We start from the raw sequence: 17,680 nt of genomic DNA on the forward strand, positions 1-17,680 counted from the left end.
ACAAGGTCCTGAGTTCAATCCCCCGTACTAAAAAAAAAAAAAAAAAAAAAAAGACTTGAGGGCCAGGGATTTAGCTCAATGGTTGTGCTACCTGCCTCCCAAGTGCAAGGACCCGAGTTCGATCCCTGGTACCAAAAAAAAAAAAAGACTTGAATGATATCAGCATTTATTTATTTAATGGTATCAGTATTTTTATAAGATAAATGGAAGTAATGGACCTGAGGACAACATAAGTCTAAAATGGCCAATATATAATTCACTGGGAAGCACAAGAGGCCAACTTGAGAACTGCAGATGAAGCTGTAAGCGATTTTGAACTCAAAAGGTCCTACAGTAAGATATGAAGAGCCCCACAGTCAAGCCTCTGGGAATTCAGAAAAATGGCCAACCAGATCTTACAGAAGAGCCAGCACTGATAAGAAACTTGTGGGGCTGGCATTAAAACTGAGCATTACAGAAGAAAAGATATGAAAGATAGATACGGTCCAGATAAAATGGGGGTAGGGGAGCAGAAGAACCCTAATTGAAAAAAAGGAGGACTCTGTGAAGCTAGAAAAAAGCTACTGTGAACAAGCCATCTTTTAAAAATTTGAAAAAACTAACTTCACATATCAATGAAAAACAGGAAGGTACCCAGGTTAAAATTCTATTAAAAAAAAAAAATCACCCTAAGCCAGGCATGGGGGCACATGCCTGTAATTCTAGCACCCTGGAAGGTTGAGGTGGGAGAAATGTAAGTTCAAGCCCAGCCTGGTCAACTTACCAACTTAGTGAGACCCTATCTCAAAATAAAAAAGAGCTGGAAATGTGGGGATATAGCTCAGTAAGAAAGCCCTGGATTCAATCCCTGGGGGGAGGGGAGGGAAATTAAGAGATTAAAAACAACTTTAAAAAATTACAAACACTAAAAAAAAAATTTACAAACACTGAAGACAGGCAAAGAAGATTCAACCTGCAAATCATGAGTTCCTAGAAAAGAAAATCAAATACTAAAAATATCTGAAACTACACATTGGAAGAATACAGTGCATATGTGAGAATATCAAATTTTAATGACTAACTTTAAGCACAGTTTACTAAAATAACAAAGATTTAAAGAAAGAGTAAAAATCATTTTGGTATCTGGGAAAAAGCAGCAAACAAGTGACATAAAAACTGTACAACAGTTTTGCAACAGAAATACTTTATGGCAGAAGAAATTGGAAAAACATATTCAAGATACCCAGGAAAGAAAATATGGATCAAGTTTGTAATAGCTAAAGCTTGGAAACAGCCCAAATGCCCATCAACTGGAGACTGGATAAAGAAAATGTGGTTTTTTAATAAAATGGAGTACTACTCAGCCATAAAAAATGAGAAAATAGAGACATTTATAGCTAAGTGGATGCACATTGAGGTGATACTCTTAAGTGAAATAAATAGGACACACACGAATAAATACCGAATAGTTTCTCTGGTGTGAGAAACTGAAAGTGTAAATAAGGACTAAATGTAAAATAGGAAGAAAAGGGGCAAAGGGGAAGGAAGTGGGAGGGCTAGGGGAAAGGATAGAAGGGAATGGGATTAATATGAGAAAATGGAAAAATAGGAACAAAATCTTTGTAAATAGGGAGGAATGGAGGGGTTGAAGGGAGGGCTGGGCAAGGGTGAAAAATAAGAACCCAGAGAGACTATGTAATGGTGCAAATTTCCAATGATGAATGTCATTATATTGTATACCTAAAATGTACCAATGATTAGAATGAATAATCGATAATGTAAAATAGGAAGAAAAGGTCCAAAGGGGTAGGGATAGTGGGAGGGGCAGGGGAAAGGAAAAACGCTGAGAAATGGAAAAAATGGAAATAAAGTCTTTGTAAATAGGGAAGGGTGGAGGGGGTGAAGGGAGGGCTAGGAATGGGGAAAAAATAAGAACCAAGATGCATTATGTAAAGGTACAATTCCCAATGAGAAATGTAACTGTGTTGTATACCTACAATGTACCAATAAAAGAATTAAAAAAAAAAAAAAGAAAATATGCATCAAGGATTTTATATCAGGTGAAGAAAACTGACTTTCAAGTATCAAGGAAATACACAAATTGATCAACATACGAGAGCTTTAATTTAAAAAATAAAAAGATAAAAATACTTTTTTCTTGTGTTAAATTCTTCTTCCACCTAACAAAGAATGAAATCCTTTTTAAAAAATCAGCAGAAATGGTTTGAAAGAATACTCAGAACAAGGCCAGGGTTTTAGCTCAGTGGTTTTGCCACCTGCTGTGCAAGCACAAGGACCCGAGTTCGATTCCCGGTACCGAAAAAAAAAAAAGAATACTCAGAACATTAAAACAGCATCAGTGCATTTGAAGAAAGTCAAGCAAACTCATTATTACTGCTTCCTGTTTTGCTTCATGCTTGAAGTAATTAAGTAATCCACATGAAATAAAAAAATAAGTGACTGTTTAGGAAAATATTGATATTTAGGATCTACTGTTCATGTGAAATTGTTTTCAAGGTCAGTATAATTTTGTTCAAGACAAACATGGCCTTTTACTCTGTGAATTTTAACTATTTGGATTTTCACGGATTGTCAAGCCACTGATCTGTAAAATGATTTGCTCCTATGGCAGCTAAGCTCCTCAGCCTTTAACATTTTCATGTCTATGTCTACACTAGCTATCTCCTCTCTACCCACTTACTACCAGTTGGCCTAGCTTCAGAATGCCTGCCTCTCTGACCCTCACTATAGTGTGCAAACTGTTTGGGGATGGGAAACCAGACAACCATATTTATTAGAATCATGTGAAATGTATTACTGAGCAAAACAAATGAGACCGTCAGTAAAGGTGCAAACTAGGTTTACAGCTCAGAGCCTGCTTTTTATCCCATGTAAGGTTAAAGTTGCTGAACATATCTTTCTTTTTTTTTTCTGAACACCCCTCCCTCCCTCCCCCCTCCCCCTCCCACCTCCCTTTCTTTCTTGGTACCAGGGATCATTCTCAGGTCCTTGTGTTTGCCCATCAGGCAGCAAAACCACTGAGCTAAATCCCTGGTCTGAACACATCTCTCTTAACAATTAAAACTGTACAATGATTAAGTCTAAATTACAAATTTTAGTAATCAGCAGTATATGTTTAGAAACCTTAAATCTCAAAAGACAAAACTACTCATAAAAGAGAGTAAGTATGAGCTGAGGATGTAACACAGTCGTAGAGCACATGCCTAGCATGTGTCAGGTCCTAATTCAATCCCCAGCACCACAACAAAAAAGAGAAAAAATAACTATAATGAGAGCACTTGAGTATTTCCTTAAACTAAAAGAACCTTTATTATCTCCTAGAATCACATATCTTATACTACATGCTATTATTTTATTAATTTATCCAAAATTCTTACCAAGAGTTTCTTTAATAAGGATTTCAAGCTTCTGCCCCATGTTAGGTCCTCTTTCCTCTCTCGGATTCTGTACCCGGTTTACAATCTCTTGTTTTATGGAGTTGATTACAAATAATAAATTATCTGTAAGACAAAACAAAACTCTTGGAACATATCACCAACATGGAAGAATTTGCCTTTACTTATGTAATAGTAAGCGATAATCAATATAAAAATGAAAGAGCTGGGGGTGTAGCTCAGTGGTAGAGCACTTGCCTAGCATGCACAAGGCCCTAGGTACAATCCTGAGTGTCACAAGAAAAAAGAATAATCTGGGAAATGTCAAAAATATGGATTCTGGCTGGGCATGGTAGCACATGCCTGTGATCCCAGCACCTGGGAGGCAGAGGGAAGAGAGTCACTGCGAGTTCGAGGCTAGCCTGGGCTAGATAGTGAGTTCAGGATCACCCTGAACTACAAAGCGAGACCCTGTCTCATAAAAAACAAAACAAAAAAAAGCATTGCTGGGTTCTATTCCAATTCAAAAGATTCAGGGAGAAGCCTAAGAATCTATTTTAACAAGTAAACAGATATTCCAATTAGCAATCAAATTTGAAAACACAGCTCTAAACTAGCCAAAGGTTAAAATATTCAAATCAAGGAAAATATTGAAATAAGTAAACAAAACTGGGTAATGAACACAATTATAAAACAGGAGAATGACTGGTTACAAGCAGACCACCTCATTACTGTAATGATGAGATTGATTCGTGCAGCCTCAGACACAGACACCCACACACTAAGAGGAAGGCAAGAATGAAAGTGGGCACATGGCTTTCTGAATGGATCAACAAAAAGAAGGCTGGGCAAAATGCAGGGCAAGCAAATAACAAAACCAAAGAACAAGAGAGGTCAGCAAAGTTAACAGGAGGTTAATCAAATTCTTCAATGTTTAGGTTTACCATATTCAGTATTGAGGCCCCATAATTTCACTTTATTAGCTTCATACTGGGCTTTTTTCTTTAACCGACAAGCTCTGTAAAAGGAAGTAGCTATTAGTTCACTTTTCCTTTTAAAATATGCAGAATATACTTCTTTTTGCTACTGTTAAGAGAGACAAAGAAGGACACTACATCCTTGTAAAGGGAAGAATCCAAGAGGAAGAGATGACAATCATAAATATCTATGCACCAAACACTAGTGCACCCAACTATATAAAACAAATACTAACGGACATGAAAAGTCATATATGCACTAATACAAATTTTCTAATAGCAACCAAAAATCATTGCATACTGATGTTTACTAAGGATCCGAGTTATAAAACATGTTAAAATCATTTCCAGATGGATTTTTAAAAATTTAGCACATGTTTAAAAATGAAGCTATAACCAGTACACACCTATTAGCGTGACTAAAAAATTGAAAATAAACAAGCAAAAACTGACAATACCCACTATTATAGAGGATGTAAAGTAAGTACTGTAGAACCCTCATTTGTTCTGGCGGGAATGTAAAATAGTACACACAAGTACTATGAAAGACAGTCTGGCAGTATAAAGTTGAACATACACACTTAGGCATTTATCTAAGAGAAATTAAAACTTACGTTCACACAAACTCCTCCAAGTCAATGTTTACAGTGCTTTTATTATACTTGCCAAAAACTGGCAATAACTCAAAAGGTCATTCAATTGGCAAACAGATAAACTGTAGTATACCCCTACAAAGGTATATACTACTCAGTAATAAAAGGAACAAGTTATTACTCCACACAATGACATGGATGGATCTCAAATGCATCATGTTAAGTGAAAGAAAAGCTTGATTCTAAGGACACACACAGTACAGTCCAACTATATGGCAGCCCAGAAAAGCCAAACTATATAGACAAGAGAGAGATGAGGGGTTGTGAGAGGCTGAGGGTGGGAAAAGAGGTTTGCTTTTGTAATTTTTTTAAGGTGATGAAAATACTCAGTATCTCTATTATGATGGTGGTTATATGATTGGTTATGTTTGTAAAAATTCCTAATACTGTACATTAGAAAGGTAAATTTTACCGTAAGTAAATGATACCTCAATAAACATGACTCACTAAAAAAGTAAATGAAATATAAAGCTGCACAAATTTTCACTGTTATACTATACGGCAGTTGCAGTTGAATCCATTCAGTTTTCCCTTTAAAAACCTTTTCTAGGTAACATAAATAACATGTTTTACCTTCAAAGGAAAAGTATAATACTCTTATTGTAGTATTTACAGAAGAAAACTTTTATTTTTTAATAATGGTTTAAGGCCACCTCTTCTATTAAAATTCAGAATCTAACTTCACCTCCTAGACTTATTCCCATGAGTAAACATTATTAGCACTTACCTGGAAGCCAGCTTATTTTTTTCCTTCCTTGACCTTGGCCGAGCTGTTAAAGGCAGCTCACTGACTGGAGTTAGGTCACTAATCACTTTATTCAGCTTCCGTAGCTCATTGCCTATCTGGAGTAGTTTTTTAGGATTTGGAGTCAGGTCTTCTACATCAGTTCTCCGTGACTTCTTTACTGCATATTTTCCTTTAGACAGTTGTAAAAAAAGTTACAAGTTAGCTCATTTGTGTGAACAAAAGATACATTTTCCACAGTCACCACCATCTTAAAAAGTCTGGCCAGGCGTGGTGGCTCATGAGGCTGAGGCAGGAGGATCACCACAAGTTTGAGGCCAGCCTAAACTACAGAGAAACCCTGTCTCCACAAAAGAAAAAAAAAGTCTTGGCATGTTTTTAAAGTCTTAGTATGTTTAACAACCTAGAAGGGCTAGCCTTCTCTCTTTCCATCTTCTCATGTGTGGCTGCAAGAAATAGGGGTAGGCTGTGGATGTACGTCAGTGGTGGGGCACTGGCCTAGCATATGTAAGGTTCTGGGTTCCATTTCTAGCACCACAAAGTATGTGTGGGGGTGCTATTTCATACTTCTAAACTTTTCCATGTCCTTTTTTTTTTTTTTTTTTCCATGTCCTTCTTTACTCCTAGGTTCCTAACCCCAGTACAACAGATTCTTAATTCCTTTCATGGAATTAAGCATCTCAAATCTCAGACTGGAGTGCAAGTGTACACAAAAATCAGGGGTAGGATATAATATATGGTCCACAAGACAGTTTAGATATTTTGCTCAAAGATTTTTTTTTTTTTTTTTGGTACTGGGGATCAAACTCGGGTCCTTGTGCTTGCGAGGCAAGCAGCAGAACCACTGAGCTAAATCCCCAGCCCTCAAAGATGTTTTGATGCTGGGACTAAAAATTTGTCAAACATACATATTTTTTTGTGCTGGATCAAAAATTCAACAAGTAAGGATCACCTTGTTTGAAAGTTCTTCTTCAGCTGCTTTGATAAGTAACATTACAGAACACTCCAGGTGTCTCCCCCTATCACTCCAGGGAAAGAGGATGGATGGCTCTGTCCTCTGAACTTCTATAGCAGTGGTGGTGAACCTACAGCATATATGCCACAGTGGCCTGTTTGAATTACTGAAAGCTCTAAAATGTTCACCATCACCATCCTTTCCTAGAACTATCACAAATTACCTAGAATTATTTACTGAGTTTATCATTTTTGGCAGAAAATTGAACAGAATGCAAAAATTTCATAATTATTCACTGGGAAGTAATACAGTACAGATCTGGGTGCTGATGGACAGGGAAACTGAGGCACAGACCTACTTATACATAATTCCTATCCTCAAACATCCTTAGCAACTTGAATGTGTAGCATAAGTGAATACTAAATTGTTTACTGAGCATGATACTTCCCCTCTGTATTTTTTTGGTATATGCCACCATGCCCAGCTTTATCACTCCTTTTCCACAACTATAATTTCTTTTCTTTCTCCCTCCTTTTCTCTATATTCCAATATCCTCCTTTACATTTAGCTTTGAGGGTTGGAGGAAAATGGAAGAGAGGGAAGCTGCAGCCCATTTGCTTTCTCCTCAGTCCTATAGCAACTGTGACAGTTCAGCAGCTTCCTGGCCATTTATGAGTAGTAGAGTAAGTGTAATAAGAAGGTATTAGACATAAAATAGTATTTATATTGTCCTTCCTTCTGCTTAGGTGATGGCTCTTGATACTAGTAAAAGCTATTTGTGGGCAAAGAGTAGTCATAGCACATATATCAGCTCTACTATTTCCCTTTCCAGCTGGCTACAAAAGGCTGAAAACCCAAGCACACTGAGTTAAGAATTATGGCTCAGTCTCTCTACTTAAAATGACACTAAATATTCAACAGCAACTCTCTCTTACCATGATGTAAGCCATTTTTCTGATACATATTGCTTGGCAAGGTATCTCGGTTCCATTCAGATGGCCTCAGAACTCTGTCTTGCTGTGATGGCATAAGCTGTTCACTATACTCCCAGAAGTACCTTCTTTTACCTCTTTTCCGAGAGGATACTGAAGTCATCTCCTTCAAGTCTTCTACAGAATCATTTTCATAACCTTAAAATAAGGTTATGAGAAAAGGTTAAAAAAGGACTATATTCAAAGCTGAGAATGGGGTGGTTGTGAAGAGATAGCTATCTCAAACTGTTAAACCCCATAAACTTCAATACACCAATGAGAACAAACAAAAGGATTCTTTTTGTAACTTGAGACATTTTCTTTCATCTGGAAACATCACTAACATGTCAAAGGTAATAAATCAGGTCTATAAAGTAAGTTAACACATAAATCTCTCACAAAATATTCAGAGATTAAGCACCCTTGAATCCTTGGGTTTATCTTCCTTGGGTTTCTTTGATTTCTGTAAGTTAGTGTATGATACTTTTTTTTGGTATCTTCACATGGGATTGAAAGAACACACATAGCTCCAGGAATGTCAAAAGTATCATTAGATGATGGTACTTAGATACTATACAGTGATTTTAAAATGTCCTCCTTTTAGTATTTACATATATGAAACAGCTTAGCGAGAGTAAGCTGTGTACATCTCTACCCATCTACCGTGGCACCTTAGTTTTGAAAGGGAGCAGTAGTTTTCTTCCTATGTTCCACACTCCCCCATTTGGAAAAGTATGAAAGATGGTTCTGACCTAGACTAGCAAATAAAAACGTGTATGTTTATTTGGCTAATATTTTACTAGAAGCAATTTGTATTTACTTAGGTGGTACTGGAGATTGAATCAAGGATTTTCGCACTGAGCTACATCCTTAACCCTTTTAAAGTTTTTATTCTGAGACAAGGTCTCACTAAGTCATACAGGCTGGCCTTGCTGTTTCACTTTTTTTTTTTTTTTTTGGTACCGAGGATCAAACTCAGGACCTTGCACTTGCAAGGCAAGTGGTGGAACCACTGAGCTAAATCCCAGGCCCCTTGCTGTTTCACTTTTAAGGAGATATTTTCCTTCTAATGAGAAATTCTAGAAAATACTTAATTCTGAGCTGCTCGAATTGTTGATCAGACCCAACACAGGACAACCTATAAATCTAAAATATCTTCAGAGAATGACTGTCTTAGGTGAACTGTGCAGCATTAATGCTAAGTACACGAGGAATAGGGTGTATATAAGATGTACACAAACCCAAACTTAGAGTAGTCAGGAAAAACTAGAAGGCACTGACTAAGAAAAAGGACCATTTTTTCCTCGTAAAAACATGACTCCACTGGAAACATCACTAAGAAAGTGATGAAATCTGTTCATTTTGGGGAAAAAAAAGTCTGAATTTTAGAGTTGTACCAAGTTTTGTTCAGAGTAAGAAGAAATTAGGAACACTACTCCATTTATATGCCATTCTGGAAAAGGCAAAACCATAGAGACAGTGGTTGCCAGGGGTTCGGGGTAAAGGAAGAGAATGACCATAAAGAAATGAGGGAATTTGGGGGCCTAAACTATTTTGCAACCTGATTAAGGAAGTGGTTATATGATGATATGCATTTGTAAAACTTCTACCTCAGCACTGAAACAATAACTTATATAAGGGTACACTCCAAGAGGCGTAAACTTTACTATATGAAAATTATACCTCAATAAACATGATTTTTTTTAAAAAAAGGATAATCTGGGCATGGTGGCAGAGCACACCTGAAAAACAAAAAAGGATAAACTTGGAGAGCAGAATGGTTTCTATCCAACAGTCAAAACTAGTTTTTTGTAGCACTGCTGGCATTTACAGTGAAGTCAGGTGTTGCTTAACATCGTGGAGAAATCTTTGAGAAATGTGTTATTCTGAGACTTCACTGCTGTTTGGACATCATAGAGTGTATTTACACAAACTAGGCTGAGGTGCATACTGTCATATTCTATATGTGGTTCATCATTAACTAGAATGTTAGAGGTTAGTGCTCATGTGGTCCTTTAAAGGAGTATGGCAAGCACTGTGACATTGAACCTTAGGTTATTGAACAATAGTGTACAGGAGATATCATTTTTAGAAGTCTGATTTTTTTTTTTGGTGCCAGGGATTGAACTCGGGTCCTTGTGCTTGCACAGCAGGCAGTGAAACCACTGAGCTAAATCCCCAGCCCGAAGTCTGATTTTTTAAAAACTGTCAAATACATAAAGCAATAGCTTTTTTTGTTTGTTTTTGAGACAGGGTCTCATTATGTAGCCCAGGCTGGCCTTGAACTCATGGCAATCTTCTTCCCTCAGCCCTCCAGTGCTAGGATTACAGCCATGCAATAAAGCAATAGCTTTTTACCTATTGTGCTTATGTTTCATCTCAAAGGATTTCATCTTGTTCCAGTTATCAACCCAGCTTTAGAAAAGGTTCAGGGGACCTAAGTTTTCACCAGAAATGATCTTTTTAAAAAGACCCTTGGTTCCACACTAATCTAAGCAAAACTTACTGGCTCACAGAGATAATCCTAGTTTGAACTATAAACACTTCAACACAGGCTGTGCACAACCAAAACAGTCTCACCTTCCTACCAATTTCCACAACTAGTGTTCTACTAGTCTACCCCAGCCCAAACCACAAGGAAAAAAATTTATACAGGTTCCTCAGGCAACACATTCCCCTGGATATTTTGTATGTTTCTTTAGCTACTAGCATCTATCTTTGCCTTTCCTCAAACAAAACACTGCCCCCTTCACTTCATGTACTCACATACTGTATATCATTTGACTTCTAGGAACCTGGTGAAGAAGAAATTATTAACCCCAGTTGAGCAAATGACCATATTCGTGGTGGGCTGACATGATCTGGTAGAGCTGGTAGTGAGTCAGGCCACAGTGACTCAAGATTCTAGCTCCAAGTGGACTTCTCACTTTTCCCGTGCCTACCTTAAATGGCTGACTGGATTTTACTCACATATTTTCCATGTTAAGTTCAAAGACTCATGAAAATTTTTATTTCTTTTGTCTCACCCAATTTAACTACTAGTTTTATTTACTTACATATGTCTTTTTCCAAATAAATATTTAAGGGCTATCAGTTTTCTTTAACTTAACATATTAACATTTTTTAAGTACATACACCATAAATTCACTATTACCTCCCTATCTCCTTTCTTTCTGAGACACACACACACACACACACACACACACACACACACACACACAGAGGATTTGTTGCCTAAAGCCACTCATTATTTAATGCAGAGACTACAGTGATTAAGTAGAACACAGAAAAATTACATTCCCAGATCACTGTTCTACTACTATGTAGGGGCATTAAATATTTTTCAAAGTGTTCTAAGGAACACTATTATCATAAAATAAAGCTTCACAACCATGCAAATTCTGTGGTCAAAAAACCTTTTTTTTTGGTACTAGGGATCAAACTCCTCCAGACCTTACACTTGCAAGGCAGGTGCAGCACCATGGAGCTAAATCCCCAGCCCAATAACTATTAAGAAACTCTGATCCTGTATCTGTCTCTTGAAAAATTACAGTGCACATAAGCATAGAAGACTGAAATGGGTTGTATGTGTAGCCCAGTGACAGAGCACTTGCTTAATTAGCAAGTTGAGGTCATGGCTTCAATCCCTGACAATGGAAAAAAAAAAGACTGAGAAATCATAACTGTCAATAAACTCATTCATGGTTGAGGCAGGAGGATTGCCATGAGTTTGAGGCCAGCCTGAACTACACAATGAGACCCTATCTCAAAAAAGCCAACCCCTCCAAAGAAGACTGAGAAATTATAACTGTCAATAAACCCAACCCATTCCTCGCTGAAGCAGGAAGATCACCATGAGCGCATGGCCAGCCAGAGCTACATAGTGAGTTCAAGGCCAGCCTGAACTACATAGTGAGACCCTGTCTCAAAAAAACAAAAACAGACACAAAAAGAAAACCATTCGTCTCCATAAAGCTAATATCCAACAGTTCCTGACACAAAAGTAGACATTCAAAAACTTTTTAATAAATGATTTTGTTTAAGCCATTTTCCATTGGCCTCAGAATACTTGCCAGCAGCACTTGTGGCTGTAATGCTTAGTCCAAGATAACTCACAGATCATATTCTGATTATATTCCTAACCTTACTCTCAAAGTTTGCCATGAAATATCTTGCTTTTAGTATTATTTTCACATTGCTCTGGTATATCAATAGTCTTTGGAAACAAGAATAACATTCTATCTGTATATCATTCTCATTTTAGTAGTGGTATTTCCATTTACAAAATACAGTAATTCATGGTTGGTGAAAATTATATGAATTCTGGCAGCAAGCTGCACTGTTTTTTCTTTTTTTTCTTTTTCTAAATGGAAATTAATGCAACATTTTCCACAGACTCTTTTCCTTTTTTTTTTTTTTTTTGGTCTAATATATTGCTATAATGATCAAACTCATTCCATTCTGATATAATTATCAAAACGAGGTCAAAAAGGTCATATTTACTGCCTCAAATCCCAATCACTGGTTAGTGCAGACTACTGCCATTAAGCTGGTAAAGTCAACTGTGTAAAGGCTTAGTGCGGATTACAAATAAACTCATTCTAGGGGCCCGATTCTTAGTCTTAGAACCATGTAATTTCATGACCCTAAACAGTTGTAGCTTATCCACAGAACAGGCTCTATTAAAATTTGGCAGTCAGTCCAGAATAAGGTCTGAAACTCTATTTTGCATCTTTCCGGGAACTTTGTAGGCTCATGAACTGTTGTAGCCATCTGCCAAGAAACAGAATCAAGGAAGCTAGCCATTATAAAAGAGCCCTTGTAAACCATCAGCTACAAATTAAACCAATCACCTACCCTAAATCTAGCACTCTGAAGGATCTATCCTTAGTTTTTTTTAATCCTTACTTTTTTGATTCAATGATTTTTTTCACTATTTCTGACCAATAATTCACTTTTACATTCCTGAAATTGTTTGTTTAGCTCTTCCTTTCAAGAAAAAGGGAAATTTTCATTAACAAATTTAAATAAAGCCCAAATAATACCATAAAATTGTGTTAATTTTATAGTTAAAGCATTAACATTAACATTTGTGAGTTGTCCAAGTAATACTAACCAAAAGGGTTTTATTTCAAGTCATTTGGAAGTGAATAAATTTAAATGCCATCCAAACATTCAACATGATTAAATAGGTCCAAGAAGAGAACTTGATCCTGCTAAGTGCCAGCTAATGTTAAAGCCACTGGCTGGATGCTAAAGAACAGCTCACAGACAAGGGTTATTCTATGAGGGACATGGGAGGAGGATGTGGCAAGACAGGACAAGGCCAACTATGAAACTTATTCCCCTTCCCTATATGAGTCAAAAAGCTAAAAAAGCCCCATGGAAATAGAGGTCAATTTACTCTGTGACCACTCTTTATGGACCTCCTCTTCTCTTAACACATTTATCCAGACAGAATCAAATGAAAAGATCAAGGATGAATTTTAAGTAAAGTTAAAAGTCAAAGAAAGGACCAGGCACAGTGGTGCATGCCCAAAGTTGCAGCACTTGGGAAGCTGAGAACTGCAAGTTCAAGGCTATCCTGGGCTACATAGTGAGTTCACACATTCACATCAGGGCTATAATTCATATGCCTTGCTGCCAGGTAGGTTGAATCAACTCGTGGTACATGCATGACAGTCCCACTTTATTAATTTTATCAGTAAAAAGACTGATAAAAGTAATTAGATCCATTTGTATCACAAGTGGTATAAGCTGCATGAGGGAGAGTCATGCATTGTACCACCAGTGGTTCAAGCTGGCAGGAACATGTTAAAAGACAGGGTGGGGCCGGGGATTTAGCTCAGTGGTTTCGCCGCCTGCTGCCCATGCGCAAGGACCTGAGTTCGATCCTCAGTACCAAAAAAAAAAAAAAGCCAGCCTGGACCACATGGAAAGACCCTGAAAAAAGACAAAATAAAGTCAAAAGGATCAGGCCCACGCTCCAAAACAATTCCTAAAAACCCAGGAGGCAGTGGCACAGCACTAGGCTCTAAATCCCAGTATGGCCCCTGTACATCCAGGGCCATGCCAAGCCATGTCAGGTCTGATCCTATGAACCCAGATTTCAGGCTAGACCCAGACACCAGGACAGCCCCTATGGTCCTAGGCACCAGGCTCAACTGCCCAATGACTCAGGCAAAAGGCCATAGCATTCCATGCCTATAGCAGCAAGCCTGCATACGGACCCCTCCAGCTAGCTTGGCTGTGAATCTCTGCATAGGCTTAATGAAAGGCTTCCTAAGGCAAAGTCAATCTGTAAATACTAGATGAGGTGTGTACATTTTCAAGGAACAAAAATAAAGCACCAGTAACTGACCCAAAATAAATGGGAATCTAAGAAATGCCTGACATGGTATTAAAAATTATAATCTTAGGCCGAGGATTTAGCTCAGTGGTTCCTCTGCCTACCTCACAAGCGGAAGTTCCCGAGTTTGATCCCCGGTACCAAAAAAAATTATAATCTTACAGAAATTCAATGAATTTTAAAAGAACATAGGTCACTAAACAAAATCAAGAAAACAACACATGAACAAAATGAGAATTCAACAAAGAGACAGAAACTATAAAAAAGAAACAAGCGGAATATTTGCAGCTAAAGAACAGTTACTTAAAACTGAAAACTTTCAGAGAGCTTCAATAGATTTGATCAAGCAGAAAACAAATCAGCAAACTCAAAGGCCAGTTATTTGAAATTACTCAATAGAAGAACAAGAAATAAGAATGAAAAAGATTAAAGAAAGGCTACAACACTTAAGAGACACCATCAAGTGAAACATTATGGAAATACCAAATGGAACAAAAAAAGAGAAAGGAGTAGAAAGTTCATTTTAAAAAATGACTAGAAAAGGAAATAAGCATTCAAATCTGTGAAATTCAAAGAATCTTAAGTATATTAAACACAAACAAGGTCTTACCATGTAGTTCAGGTTGGCCTCAAACTCACTATGTAGTGCAAACTGGCCTCAAACTCACGGCAATCCTGCCTCAGTTTCCAAAGTGCTGAGATTATAAGCGTGTCACCACAACCGCTGACAAGAACAACTTTTAAAGTGGAGTAAATGGTAGGGTCTTTGCTTGCCTTGGTGATGGTGGGATTTGTACCAGCTTGTAAATATTTCCTATCTTTTCTTTGTCTCCTCTTTCCCTAACCTTCTAACCTAATCCTAAATAGGAGACAAATTAATAGGACTGGCCAGGCATAGGAGCATGCATGTAGTCCCAGCTACTCTGGAGGCTGAGGCAAAGAGGATCATTTGAACCCCCAAGTTCAAGACCAGTTTACACAACATACTCCATCTCAAAACAAACCAACAGGATTGATCTACTAGATTTTAAGGACCACACACAGACAGCATTATGACCTTCCAAGGGAAGGGAGCTATACAAACTATCCCTTGTTACCAAGACAAGTTTTCTTTAAACCTTTTGAGGCAGATTTTAATAATTTTCCAAGAAAAAAACTTTCCTATAAGTAGAAAAGACAACTGCTCTATCTAAACTATACAAAGTTGTACTGCAAACCAAAGGGCATATGTCCTTTTAATCCACATTAAACTTAAAGTATCTTTCTTTTACTTACTTAAAACTCCATCCAAATCAAGTAACGTACTTCTATCAATTGCATAAGTCTAAGTGCTTTTGTAAGATAAAGATTTAACCAAAAGTAAAGAAATTTTAAGCAGCAACAGTGCTTCACTGGCTATAATATAGTTAATGTACCTTAAAAACCTTCCAGAAAATTAAATATCAATATTAGACTGCCTGACATCCTAGCAATCAACAAAACTGGCTCTCGTTGAACCCAGTGTAGTGCACACACCTGTAATACCAGCCCTCTAACAGACTGAAGCAGGAGGATCCCAAGTTTGAGCCCACCCGGAGCTACTCAGCAAGACCCTGTGTCAAAAAATAAGAAGGGCTGGGGATGTAACTCAGTGGGAAGGCTGAGGGTTCAATTCTCAATACCACAATGGAAAGGGGCTCTCTTTGATAATTTATAGAGTTTATTTAAAAATAATCCAGTTTGACACAGAATTATTGGTATCAATACTATTTTTGAAGCAAGTAATTTTTGCTTAAATTTGAAGATCTCCACTTCTTTGTGCATTTTTATCTCCATGCCACTGGCAATGCCATTTTCATAAATAAACTATACCAGCCAACTAGTAGCTATAGCCCAACATATAAGGGCTGAAGTGAACACCAGTTTCCCACAGGTTTTTTTTCTTTTGCCTTTTTACTTACACGCACTATATACACTATAAGTAAAGCAGAATCTCCTTCATGCTTATCAAATTCTAGCATATATTTTTCTTAGTGTAGAAATGAAATGTAGCACACACAAATAAAATCCCTGCTTTACATTATTAATTAAATTGGCTTTGTTATAGGCATGAATAATGTGAACCATCCTAGATACTAATTTATCTCAACCATGATAGAGGAGCATGTCATAAACAGGAATACATTTTAAAACAACAGAGTCTTGGCATCTTTGCACAACTGCCTAAGAGAGTGACCACTCAGGTGATTGAACCTAAGACAAAATAAGCTCTCAGGGAGCCAGCATATAGACTACTATATGAGCAAAAGTGATCATTTTAGAACTGCTTGGATAGAAAAAAGCAGTTACATATTCAAGTCAAGTTATTAAGTCATTTAATCCCCCAACTAAAATAAAACAACCATCAAAACAAAACTTCCTATTTCAAAACAGCAATAGGTTTAGTAAGCCTCCAAGCATTATAATACCTGGTTCAGAAAATGTGTCACTAATATCATCATCTTTGTCATCTTCATAATCCTCCTCTTCTTCTTCCTCCTCCTCATTTTCAGAGAGTTCATGCTCACTGCCAAACCCTTCATCGTGGTCCTCATCATCATCCTCCTCATCCTCCTCATATTCTTCAGGATTGCCTTTGGTTGGCTGTCCTCCCAAGTTGTCGGAGACAAAAAGAGAGTAATTGTGTTCTTCTTTTTTCTGGGATGAATCTGAGACTGACATACTAGTAGAAAGGTTACTACTCTCTCCTACAGCAACTGACCCAGGACCCTCCTGGGGTAGGGGACTGAGTAATAGTTCCTGGGTTTCTTTGAAAGGCAAAGCAGGAGTGGCACGACCCTGAAGAGGCTCCATTCCCCTTTTTTCTTGTCTCTTTGCTACGGCTCCACAGTAGCATGTGTTCTCCTTTGCTGCATCTGTATGAGCCTGGCTCAGCAAGGGCCGGCTCTGTTGCACTGCGCTGATCTTTACTTTTGCCTTTTTTACATAGTCCTTACATTCAACATGAAAGTTCACCTTTTCATTGTGATACATGTTGGCCTTCACCATGATTTGTGTGCTTGAAGTGGGTTTATTTGCTTTTTGGACACAGTCTGACAAAGGAACCTCAGCCTGAAGAGTCTTTGAAGAACACACAGGGGCAGCTGCTCTACTTGTGATCTTTTTACCAGGGAATGAAGAGGGCAAGGGATTTTGTTTGACACTGAAAAGTGAATCGGGGTAATAAAGAGAATCAGAAACAGACTGAGAGTCCTCACTATTAAGCTGAGCCAAAGTTGGAGTTTTACTTATGACCTCTTCATCTTGGTAAGGGCTAGAAAAGTCATCAAGACCCAAGTAATCCACTTCTTTTGTTCCCCAGATGTCACAGCTGGTTAGTTTGGTGTACTTGGTTAAGTCTTCACAGTATGTATCCCACTGTTCCCAGTTTGAGGTTAAAGCACCCTCATTATCCAGGACATCTGTGTAAGACTCCAGATTTTCAATATCTTTGCAGTCCTCCAAAGAAAGGAAGTTGTCTCTAGGATTCTGTTGGTAGTTCATCTCTCTATCCTAAGAAAAGTTTAAAAAAAGACATCACACACCATATTTTAGGAAGCAAATATCTGCCTCCATCCTCACTTGAATATGTCAGACTTCTGGTCTGTTTTAAGATAAAGGCTACTGACATGACAATA

The 17,680-nt window shown here is 37.7% G+C and overlaps 1 protein-coding gene across 3 annotated transcripts in view; it reads right to left on the reverse strand.

The window, feature by feature from the left end:
- Positions 1-17,680, reverse strand: part of Crebrf (CREB3 regulatory factor) — a 61,421-nt gene that overhangs the window by 17,819 nt on the left and 25,922 nt on the right. For all 3 annotated transcript variants that reach the window (XM_087194829.1, XM_004836371.4, XM_021239476.2), the window contains 5 exons: positions 16,472-17,555; positions 7,640-7,834; positions 5,732-5,921; positions 4,319-4,392; positions 3,378-3,500 (listed from right to left, as the gene is read on the reverse strand). In XM_087194829.1, coding sequence (XP_087050955.1) covers positions 3,378-3,500; positions 4,319-4,392; positions 5,732-5,921; positions 7,640-7,834; positions 16,472-17,555 — 1,666 coding nt within the window. The remainder of the gene's footprint in view (positions 1-3,377; positions 3,501-4,318; positions 4,393-5,731; positions 5,922-7,639; positions 7,835-16,471; positions 17,556-17,680) is intronic.

This window comes from Heterocephalus glaber, unplaced genomic scaffold (genome assembly GCF_053883595.1).
Source record: "Heterocephalus glaber isolate CG9 unplaced genomic scaffold, H.glaber_assembly_v1.0 deba00001606, whole genome shotgun sequence".
In the NCBI taxonomy this organism is placed as follows: domain Eukaryota; kingdom Metazoa; phylum Chordata; class Mammalia; order Rodentia; family Bathyergidae; genus Heterocephalus; species Heterocephalus glaber.